This window comes from Balaenoptera acutorostrata, chromosome 1 (assembly GCF_949987535.1).
Source record: "Balaenoptera acutorostrata chromosome 1, mBalAcu1.1, whole genome shotgun sequence".
In the NCBI taxonomy this organism is placed as follows: Eukaryota; Metazoa; Chordata; class Mammalia; order Artiodactyla; family Balaenopteridae; genus Balaenoptera; species Balaenoptera acutorostrata.
The window spans coordinates 51,226,626-51,238,996 of NC_080064.1; the positions used below are offsets into that span (position 1 = coordinate 51,226,626).

The 12,371-nt window shown below is 41.9% G+C and overlaps 1 protein-coding gene across 12 annotated transcripts in view; it reads left to right on the forward strand.

The window, feature by feature from the left end:
- The window catches only part of FGGY (FGGY carbohydrate kinase domain containing), a 434,091-nt gene extending 429,985 nt beyond the window's left edge, over window positions 1-4,106 (forward strand). For all 12 annotated transcript variants that reach the window (XM_057531672.1, XM_057531675.1, XM_057531680.1 and 9 more), the window contains one exon: window positions 3,882-4,106. In XM_057531672.1, coding sequence (XP_057387655.1) covers window positions 3,882-3,963 — 82 coding nt within the window. In that variant the 3' untranslated portion in view covers window positions 3,964-4,106. The remainder of the gene's footprint in view (window positions 1-3,881) is intronic.
- The last annotated feature ends 8,265 nt before the right edge of the window (window positions 4,107-12,371 follow it).

A 12,371-nucleotide genomic window follows, 5' to 3' on the forward strand; every position in this document is an offset into this window, starting at 1 on the left:
ATTCAGGAAACGATCAACAACTCATAATTCTAAAATGCAAAGTGTGAGATGGGAGATGACAGGGAGTGAAATTGGGTGTTGGGGGGGAACAGAGGGAGTCCTCTCATAATGAGCTTTGAGGCCGTGCTAAGGACCTCAGACTTCATCCTACTGGTGAAATGGAGATACTGAATTTTAGGCAGTGGTGGGACCTGGTCAGATGCAGATATTAGAAAAATCCTCTTAGAGGATGCGTTAGAGGACCTAAGGGTAGGAGAGACCAGGTGAAAAGTTTTTCAACAATCCAGCTGAGAGAGGAAAAGGACCTATATTGAGTCACTGGTAGTGAGTTTAGAGATGAAGGAACAACTGTGCAAGTGGCTTTTATCATTTTAGTAAGTATTTGAGGTTAAGACATAAAAGCAAATTCTACCTTATATAATGGACAGGCAAAGGTGCTGATCCCACCAAAGCATAATCGACATTTAACAGAGTGTAAATGTCCATGGAAAAAGCCATCCAGTATCTTTTTATTTTCTTAAAGAGAGTCTCCAAATGGAGTTGGGCTGTTAATCCTCTGAATGTAAACCCCTCTCTAAATACCAGGGTGAGTGGAGCAGGCCCTTACATGGGGGAGCTCAATGCAGGAACATGGAGAGGACTGAGTTCCCCATGGCAGTGGGAGCTCTGGGCTAGCAACATCCCTCTTTTGTTGACATTAGAAACAGATTATTCTTCTGCATCTCTTCACTGACCCTCTGAAGACTCTTGAGGGAAGTCTGTTTTTAAGTTCTTTGAGTAGATTCCACGTGTTCTTTTGAAAAGAATCCTTGGCGGCTTGCTGTCAGCCGCTGTGAGAGAGGCACACACGATGCTCTAGCACCATCTGCAGGCGGCCTGAAGATTTGCAAGTGGAAAGAGCCAGTTTCCTCCTGAGCTACACTCAACATCTCCTTGACTCAAATCACGTTCTTGTCTGTACAGAACACTTACTTAGGTCTGTGCCACACAGACCTAAGAATGGAAGGAAACATTTATATATCATATATCTGATAAAGGATTAATATCCATATACATAGAACTCCTAAAACTCAATAACCAAAAAGCCAACAACCTAAATCAAAAATGGGCAAAGGACTTGAATAGACATTTCTCCAAAAATGATATACAGATGGTCAATAAGCACATGAAAAGATGCTCAACACCACTAATCATTAGGGCAATACAAATCAAGACTACAATGAGACACCAATTTATACCCATTAGTATGGCTACTGTCAAAAAACCAGAAAATAACAAGTGTTGACAAGGATGTGGAAAAATTGGATCCCTTGCACACTGTTGGTGGGATGTAAAATGGTGCAGCCACTGTGGAAAATAGTATGGTGGTACCTCAAAAGTGTAAGATAGAATTACCATATAACCCAGAAATTCCACTTCTGGGTATGTGCCCAGAAGAACTGAAATCATGGTCTCAAAGAGATATTTATGCACCCATGTTCATAGCAGCATTATTCACAGTAGCTAAAACATGGAAGCAACCCAAGTGTCCATTGACAGATGAATGGATAAAGAAAAAGTGGTATATGCATACAATAGAATATTATTCAACCTTAAAAAGGAAGGGAATTCTGAAATGTGCTACAACACGGATGAACCTTGAGGATATTATGTTAGTGAAAAGAGCCAGTCACAAAATGACAAATATTGTATGGTTCCACTTATATGAGGTACCTGGCATAATCAAATTCATGGAGACAGAAAATAGAATGTTGGTTGCCAGGGGCTAGGGAGAAGGGGAGAAGGGAGAGTTATTGTTTAATGGGTGGCGTTTTAGTTTTGCAAGGTGAAAAGAGTTCTATGGATGGATGGTGGTGACGGCTGCACAATAATATGAATGTACTTAATGCCACTGAACTGTACACTTAAAAATGGCTAAAATGGTAAATTTCATGTTATGTATACTTTACCACAATTTTAAAAATTGGAAAATAAGAAGCACAGGGAAAGAAGCACCTTGGACCTCAGCTTCCCATGTATAAAAAAGGAAAAATATAGTCTCTCCATCTTTTGACATTTCAGGATAATAGAAGGATGTAAGAACAACATTAGCCCACATTGTGTAAGCACTTGAGAGTCCGCAGAATATTTCATGTTCATGTTTAAAATTCAGTCACTCTATGACGTAGGTACTGTTATCATCCCTCTTACAGCAGGGAAACTGAGGCTCAGACCATTTAAAGAAGTTGCCCCAAATCACCTAGGCTTCTCTGCCTGGAAAGCCGATGCTTTTCCCACTGTACAAAGAATAAGGCCAATGAACAAAGTTGCTGCAAAGTTGTCAGTATTAAAATTAGAAATCTTCAAGTGTATGAGAAAGAGTACTGACCGAAGCTTCCTTCTAGAAGTTTCCCAAAGTCAGAAAATCCATCTCATATAGTGAAAAAATTGCTTGACGTTAGATTGTCAGAGAGTAGCATTTGAAGAAGAAAATTGCTGTCCCCAAAATCATTCTATGGTTAATAAATTTGGAGGCTCATAGAGTGGGTTTTAGTATAATCTATATATAGTGAGATTGATGGTAATATTGGAATGTTAATTTTTTAAGTAGTGACCATAACTAGCATTGATATCACTTGCTATGAGTCAGGCACTGTTCTAAGTGCTTCTCAAATACTACCTCATTTAGTTCACATAACAGTTCACATTACCTCTATTGAGGTAGGTCTTATAATTTTTCCCATTTACAAATAGAGACATTTAGGAACAAAGAGATTAAGTAAAACATCCATGGCCACACAGCTAGTAATGGGGCCAAACTGAGATGCAAACCCAGGCCTCAGAGTCCAGCTCTTAACCCTGTGTTTGACCCCATCACGGCTCTTAAGTTACCAGAATTCTTAAGGTAGAAATGCTGGGCAGGGGTGTTCCTATTAATCTGTTTAGCTCTGCACATTACAGGTAGAAGTCCCTGTGTGCATTCAGGGTTACTCTTACACTCTCTCTCCCCCAATTCCCAAGCTTGCACCAATGCTCCTTCACGAGGACTTCTTTTCAGAGCACCCCAGAATCTCCCAAGACATGCTAGACAGGGTTCATCAACCCCTTACCTCACATCAGCTCCTCCCAGCCAGGAGGAATAAGGGCCAAGCTGCCGTCTGCAAGTATAATTTGTCTTAGCTACTATTGTCCTTTTCAAGATTGTGATGCCAAGGTAGCTTCAGCTGCTCTGCCTTCTAACTCACGGCCAACACCAGTTCTAACAGGTCTTACCTGAAGACTCAGCTGGATAGTACAGGAGAAAAGGGTCCTCTGTGGGATGCCCGGAAGGCAGGGCACAGCTTCAGGAAAGGTGCTAGTCACATTCTCATGGGGTTTTACTCCCAGATAAAGGAGTCTGCAAAGGAAATGTAGGTGTATAATGCGCAAAGGGTGATTAAAATGTTCAGTCTCATCCCTGGTCAGGCTGTGATGTTAAACCAGTCACTAAACTGGTGGGGGAGGTGGGGTAATCATATATGAAATACTTATTGAAGCTGGGAATGTGAAAGGCCCTGTGTCAAGCCTGGCATGACCACTGTGTTATAGTGGAGGCTTTGAAGTCAGATAGCCCTGAGTTTGAATTCCAGCTCTGCCGAGTTTTAGCAGTACTATTTTAGATTTGCCTCTCTGAGCAAATCTCAGCTCTAAAATCTTTACCTCTAAAATGGAGATGTAAGTTCACCCATGGAGGTTAAAGGTAGTGAGTGTGGAACATGTGGCTCAGGATGCTGTCAGCATCCAAACAATGGGAAGTGTCTGCAAAACTGTAACAGGTAACACTTCTGTTCTTCTAAATGTCAGGGGAAGCTGCATAACAGTCTTGCTTGAGCTCATCCAACATATTTATTTTTCTCCTGCAGATATTATGACAAGAAATATCAAGTATTCCTAAAGCTGGTTGAACACCAGAAGGAGTATGCATCCATCATGAAAGGGGACTGAAGTGAGCTTGCATGGCGGATGCCAGGTTTCATGTCATTGCATCAGGGGCCTCTGTCATTTCACCTTATATTTAAGACCCTTAGGTATCATTTCATCATTTCTGTATTTTCTTTTTAATAAAGAAAACTGAGACGTGTGCAACCGGAACGAGAGTCTTCCATTTCACAATACCACCATTATTTACTTGGTAGTTTCCACAGGCACCATCATGGAGACAGAAACTTCACCAAGAGTCATAGGATCTCCTATGGGACTAGAACTTGGGGATCATTCAATCCAGGAGAAACTGTCCTTGGTAATTGATTCAATGCCAGCCACTAAGGGCTTACTTCAGGTAGGACATCTAATATTTATTCTATAGGTGGCTAAAAACTTACTAACTTTTTATTTGGAAATAATTTCAAACTTACAGAAAAATTGCAAGAATAGGAATAATACAGGGAGCAACCATGTACCTAACTTTTACCTTTGAATAGTTATCCCATCTGCTTTCTCATTTATATGTTCTCTTTCTATATGTGTGTGTGTGTATATATATATATATATATGTATTCGTATACATATGAATACATATACACACAAATTTTTATGAATCACTTGAGAGTAAATTTCAGTAGACTTAATATTTTTGTAGCACTTTTATTTAATCTATTCATATTCCAGTTTTGTCAATAATTCAATAATGTCTTTTATGGCATTTTTCTCTCCTGAGTAGGATCCAGTTTAGACTCTGATATTGCATTTAACTGCAGAATAGTCATCTTGCAAACATCATTTTAAGATAGGTGCAGGCAGGGATTATCAATGGATCCAGGAGGAAATTTTTTTTTTTTAACATCTTTATTGGGGTATAATTGCTGTACAATGGTGTGTTAGTTTCTGCTTTATAACAAAGTGAATCAGCTATACATATACATATATCCCCATATCTCCTCCCTATCCCACCCCTCTAGGTGGTCACAAAGCACCGAGCTGATCTCCGTGTGCTATGTGGCTGCTTCCCACTAGCCATCTGTTTTACATTTGGTAGTGTATATATGTCAATGCTACTCTCTCACTTCGTCCCAGCTTACCCTTCCCCCTCCCCGTGTCCTCAAGTCCATTCTCTAGGTCTGCATCTTTATTCCTGTCCTGCCCCTAGGTTCTTCAGAACCTTTTTTTTTTTTTTTTTCAGATTCCATATATGTGTGTTAGCATACGGCATTTGCTTTTCTCTTTCTGACTTACTTCACTCTGTATGACAGACTCTAGGTCCATCCACCTCACTACAAATAACTCAATTTCGTTTCTTTTTATGGCTGAGTAATATTCCATTGTATATATGTGCCACATCTTCCTTATCCATTCATCTGTCAATGGACACTTAGGTTGCTTCCATGTCCTTGCTATTGTAAATAGAGCCGCAATGAACATTGTGGTACATGACTCTTTTTGAATTATGGTTTTCTCAGGGTATATGCCCAGTAGTGGGATTGCTGGGCCATATGATAGTTCTATTTTTAGTTTTTTAAGGAACCTCCATACTGTTCTTCAGGAGGAAATTTTGATGAGTAACAGGATATATGCATGGTCTTAAAATGTCTCCTCACAGATTGTTTATCAGTTACAAGAAGAAAAAGAATGTTAACCATACAGGGAAGAAATAGGGCAGCATCTTGATTGGGTGATCAAAATTAACTTCAGATGGGTAAATAGACATCATGGGCCTCCAGATGTGATAGCCTGAAAAAGACACAACATCATTCTAGCTGGGAATGCATAGCCTGGATCTAATCATAAGGAAACATAAGACAAAACTCAAATTGGGCAGCATTCTGTTTTTTAATGGACTATACTCTTTATAAATATCTCTGTCATAAAGACAAAAGTGTATGGAAAAGAAACATGGTGGTTAAAAGCTTTTGATATAGACAAGTATTTGAAAACACAACTACAGTTACCTTAGTTGATACCATAACACACACATACAAACACAAACACACACACATGTACATACACACACACATACCATTTTGGACCCAAGAGTAACTGCTAGTTTTGATTCTAGAGCTGTCATCATTCAGATGAGTTTGAATAGAGAACATATGGAACTTCAGCAACATAAGTCAGCAGGTAGAGAAGAAAAAGCCACTACAGCTCAGTCATCAAACCTCTTTTTGAGTACTTATTCTGTGCCAGGTATTGTGCTATGCACTGGAGTACGGGGATAAAGAAAACATGGTCCCTGCCTTCAGGGAGTTCCCAGTCTAAAGAGAAACAGAGACAAGTAAATTGATCACAGTACACTGTAAGAGGTGCCACATTAAAAGAAGGCACCTGCTGCCATAGAGCACATCCAACAGCAAGAAAAGGAGGAAGCAGTGGAAGGTTAACAGATTGGATGGAAAGCATTATGAGGTAATGGCTGTGAGCCCTGGCTTGGGATTCTAGGCCTGGCTCCACCTCTGACTTGATGTGTGACTTGGAGAAAGGCCCTCAATCTTCCTAAACTTCAGATTTTGAATGAGGATATTTATAGTATCTACTTTACCAGATCACAATGAGGATTAAGTGAAATAATACCTGTAACGCACCTAGCTCAATTGTCTGGATCATGCCTGTCTTTTTGCAGGACCTGGCACCTAAGAGATGCTCAGAACAATAACAATAAAAATTTTGAGTAGGATGACCACACCCAGTTGCAAAGGCCAGCTCTATAATAACATTTTACAGTATCCAAAGGATATAGAGATCTTGGGCAGGGACTAGAGTGTGAAGGTAGGTGTGGCTGTCCAGTCCAGCAGGCTCTGGCAGCAGGAAGAAGCCCAGTTCATTCACCTAGACCTCAGGCCAGAACTTGAGCTGTGGATGAGAAGGATTGAGGAGTCAGACTCAGCACCTCAGAGGAGAAGTCAGGTATAGCAGGATCTAAGGCAAGATGTCAGGACCACAGTCAGACAGGCTTAGGCTGCTAATACTGATCAACTCTGACTTAGAAACCAGGTCAGGCCTGGGCCCACTCAAGCAAAGCAGCAGTGAATGCAGAAGTTGTGCCTGGCTAGGAACACAGAGGTGGAAGAGTGAATAATTAGCAGCTATTTGCCAAGTTCTTCCTGTATGTTCTCTGCAGTTCTTACCACAGCATAACTTACGGTAACATTAACTTCATGTTCCAGTTAAGAAAGCTTAAGACTCAGAAAACATAAACCGCTTGCCCAGAATCCCTCAGGTGGCAGTAGAGACAGGATTCGAATCCAGATCTGTCTGGGTGGAAAGCTTTGGGTGTTACCATCTTGTAACAGCTGCAGAGGAATCCAGCCCCACAGCCTGCCCTTTAGCTAGAGTACTCGTGCCGTGGGTGAACAGCGGGGCTGCTGGGCCTTCTCTCAGGCAACTCCTATCCAAACCAGCCCTGGGTTCCCACTGCTTTATAGAGAAAGGAAAACACACACAGGTGAGGCAAGGAACATGGGAACCCTAGAAATCCTCTGGCATCTTAACAGTGAGGAGCACTGTTAGAAAGGCTGAAAAACCTTGGGCAAGATACTTAACCTCTAGGCCTCAGTCTCCCCCCCTCTGTCAATGGTATAATCCTGCTACCTACCTCCTAATGTCGGTCATAAGGATTCAGTGAAGAAACTATAAAGGCCCAAGCACAGTGCTATGTGGATAGTAGGCACTCTACAAATACTGTTTCCACAGTGTTCTCTGGTGCCACCTGGCCAGATGGTTAATCCCTAAGAAAATAATTCTGGTTCCTACTATAAAGCCAGTGTTTTAGGAAAATGTAAATGCCTATATGGATTTCTTTAACCATGTGTAGCTGAAGAATAAAAATTTTAATGACTCCAATACTCACCTTCTTGCACTGGGAAGGGAGGCTTTATTTAATGCACACATGTAAAAAAAGTATAAGTGTATTTAGCTTTTATGAATAAGAATTACAGTGTGGCCAGAGTGGTTTGTGGGATTTTTGTTTGGTTTGGTTGCCTACTGAAAGCTTTTCTTTCAAGTTGAAGCCAGCCTTGTTTCGCAAATCATTTTGCTAAGGAGCACATTTTGGGTTTTTCATTTTGACCAAAAATACTTCCCATATGTGAAGAACATAAATGTGGCTTTCCAAAGAGCCCAAGAGAACAAAAGCTGGGAGAGGGAAGTGGAGAGGAAAAGACAAGGACAGCGGAATGGGTGACATGGTGCAGAGCGGCAGTAAATGACAGGACCCAATGCCAGAGTTTGCTGGAGTCCAAATGCAACAGCTAGAAGGGATGCCCTCGCTCAGGGAGACCCCAACTGGGTGGTTGGTCTTGCTCATCACACCACAGTCTATGTTGTTGCCAGTTGCACTGGGGAGCAGTGGGATAGAGAGTATGCGTTCCAAGGGGAGTGGTGACAATACCGTAGGGCATCCCTGGAAACACCCAGCTTTGAGGAGGCACCAGATCAGCAGGTAAGGGTAGCAAGCTGAGCATTAGAGTCTTAATGTTAAGGTGATCCTCTTTCTCACAGGCCAGAGGATAATCAGGTTATTCAGCTTTAAGTTTGTTGCCCTGTCACTGCCCTGGTTGCTCTTGTCGGAAACTGAGACTCTCAGGGCCTGTGTTCTCTGCACCTAAATAGTTCCCAACACATATGGGTGCTCAGTATATAAATAAATACACAAAGATGAGACATTTTTCTGCACAAAGAAGACAGGTAGAACTAAAAATATCTCAAAAATATCTCACTTGCAGATCAAACAATCTATGATATGTGTTAGCGAACCTTAATTTAAGCAACACTGAAAACTTTAAAATGTGACGTGGTCATTCAGCGTTAAGAAAATCATGCCTTATACCTAACGACTCGCTTTTAGTTTTTCATTGCGCATGTGTGCGTGCACACACACACACAACACCACACACCTCATTTTGGGTTGTACTTCAAGCTCAGAAACCTTTTGCAAATTTTCAGTGTTGTTACAGACCATTCCCCGTATGATCTCTTATGGGAAACCAATTGCATCGTAGTCCAGAAATACCCATTGTTCACCAGGGCTGCAGTACACATGCTTTCAGAATTCAAGGGCATAGTTACAAATAATTACCATCAAAGGATTTAAAATGAAGGACATTGTCGCTAAACAAAAACTAATGACCAAGCAGAGCTGTGTAATGTCATTATACTTAAGATGGGCCTTCTGATGAATTACAGAAGAATCTTTGTGCTGTCTCGTGTCTCCATAAATGCGCTTAACTGTTACTGACAGTAATAGGAGGAAGTCTTGAACATAAAAACCTTTTTTTTCCTTTTCTAGTTTCCACAGAGAGAACTTAAAAAGCAGTGCATTTTTAAAAAGGATGTTTCTCCCAGTACTTCTAAATATTTGACAATTATATAAAATTTATAAAACAAAAGTAACTTAAATAAAAACAAAGACTACTGCTAATAAATTAAGGTTTTCCAATTCATTATTAGCTCACCCATTAATCTTATGGTCAATCTCTATTCTGCACAGAAAATCATTTAAAATTACATATTAGAACAAATGCTTCTAAAGACCTAATTTTATTTGCTTAAGTCATACCTGAAGTCTTGATTAGAAGTGTTTCCTTATTAAAACCTAGGCTGAGCCTGGCTCCCTACTATACAATTTTTATACACTTGAGGTGGAAAATATTTTACTTATTATTGTCTGGTATTTAGGCAAAGTCAATAATGATGCCTTCCATTTGAATATTTCTTTGCAGTATCCACGTTGACTGCATGCGTGTAATCTCAGCTGCTCCTCGTAATAGATTGGTGAGGGGAGTCCTGACAAAGGGAGGGATCTCATTTTATAAAAACCACGGCTCCACGAGTTTAAGTTACTCGCCCAAGATTGGGTAGCTGGAACACAGAGGCAGGATCACTCCAATGCTTCTTCCTAAGTAATTCAATTAGCTTATATGTGCAGCAGAGGATGATTCATTAGTTAGCTAATTGCTCTCTCCTCTGTGGTCCCCCTCTTTAGAAGATGTATGAATATCTAGGAGGCCCCTTCTGATGCTCATTGGTTGATCAAAGTACTGCGTTATTTCTATGGGCAGCAGAGTGGTGAAGTGATAAAGGCTTGAGCCACGGAGTCACTGAGTCCTGCCTTCGGATCACAGCTTCACTGCTTACTAATGCACACAGTGTATGAACTCATGCAAGCTAGTTAACCTGTGAGTCTCTGTTCCTTATCTATAAGGTAAAAGAAATGAAAATCTGCCTCACGGCTGATGTGAGAAGTAAATGGGATGATGTTTTGAAGTGCCTGGCCCAGTGCCTGATATAAAATACAACTGCAGGGCTTCCCTGGTGGCGCAGTGGTTGAGAATCTGCCTGCCAATGCAGGGGACACGGGTTCGAGCCCTGGTCTGGGAGGATCCCACATGCCGCGGAGCAACTGGGCCCGTGAGCCACAATTACTGAGCCTGCACGTTTGGAGCCTGTGCTCCGCAACAAGAGAGGCCGCGACAGTGAGAGGCCCGCGCACCGCGATGAAGAGTGGCCCCCGCTTGCCACAACTAGAGAAAGCCCTCGCACAGAAACGAAGACCCAACACAGCCATAAATAAATAAATTAATTAATTAATTAAAAAAAAATAGAACTGCAACAAATATCAGTTTTTCTCCTCAACCCATCCATTTTTACATTATAACGTAAATGCGTTTTTCTAGAAGCGTCTGGAAGTGTTGTTTCCAGTAAAGTTGGATGACTTTATATCCATTTTCTATAGGTGAAAGTTCTATGTTCCATCCATAACAACCAACCAGTACTGGGCCCTTACTATGTCAAGAGTGCTGGAATAGTTCCCGTCAGTGCGTAAAGGGGCCAGCTGCAGGTTGCAGAGAAAGGCGACACACATAGAAAGAGATTTAACAAGCCCAGAAATGTCATACTAGATGCCCAATGCACACCACGGTTGATAGGTTCTACAAGAGGTCCAAGGATGTCAGTAATGCAGGCCTGTCTGGAAAGGCTCATCTGTAAGTGATGAAACATCCAGCCCTGCCTTTCTCAGCTCTGCTAAGCTCAGGTACTGAAGGTCTTTCACCCGAAGATTCAGCTCTGCTCCATCCCCAAGATAAGCCAGGCTGAGGCAGGCTGTGTACACCCAATTCAGACCAGCTGCAGCTCTTCCCCAGCCAGTGAGTCTGGAATTCGTCTTTCTGCCATTAGGCCCTAGGCACTGGGAACCTCACTAAATCACAGGCTTCTCCCCAAGGGACAAACATGTTTATCCAGTCTAGCATGACCCCTTGAAATTGCTCAATTCTTCTTATGCTAGGCACAAAGAAAGAAATGTTGAGTCCACTCACATGGTTCACTGCGTTATTCCTAAGCCATTTGTCAAAGTCCATGCCTCACATTATATTGCATTCCACATGTAATCCTCCTGAGCTCTGTTTACTTATTCTCTTATTTCTGACCTCGCTAATCCCTTCAAATTTGACTTTTGCAACTGTCTCCCTGGGTAGAACCTTGGCTCTCCTTCAACCGTAAGTTGGTTAAATTCACCTTCCTGCTACTCTGACTTATAAATTGTCTCTCCCATCCCACCTGGCCCCAGAAATCCCTCTCAAATTAAACCATATGGAAGGCTTATCTACCTGAACTCAGCAAACAGAAACTAGAGGTAAGCATCTGGCCCTCCAGTTTCCCTCCTGGGGCCAGAGTCCTGCTTGGATTTTAGGCGGTTTGATAGAACCCTGATACATATCTAGCACTTACGAGCTCTCTCCCCCAGGGCCAAATGCAGTTCCCTGTAATTCTCCAGCCACCAACCCAGGCCTTGCTTTTTTGCCCATACAGACCTCCCAGAGAGAATCCAAGGGACTCAAGCATGCTTTCTGGCAAGAAATTTCTATTGCGATGCCAGCTCCGCTGACATGAGTGATAGCCAGTGAAGATGTTCTCCGAGGGCTTCCCGTTCCTGATCTCTTATGGTTGAGTGGAATCTTGTAACCAGTTCTGTTTAATGAGCTGTGAGAAATGATGGGTGTGATTTATGGACCAAGTCTTTGTCAAGTGAGAATCCCCAGAGCTTTCTTTTCTCAATAACCAGCACTGTTCCAGAAAAAGGTTCTCCCTCCTCCTGGGCTCCAGAGTAAAGATGAGTCAGAGCAGAGCCCCCAACCAACCCACAGTGAACATGCAGCTTGAGTGAGACATAAGTTTTAAGGTTGTTTCTTCCCTCAGCATAATCTTTTCTACCCTTACTGATGTACCTCACAACTGATATACCTCAAACTATTAGCACCACCCTGACCCATATGAAGCTAAGTTTGCCATGATCTGAACATCAGGCTCAGTCTTGTTAAATTAATGCCCTTGGTCCCAGTCCTGAACAACCTTTCATGCTTCCTTTCCCCACTAGTGTGTGTTGAGTGCTCAATCTCCCGGGAAATCAGCAGGACACCCTC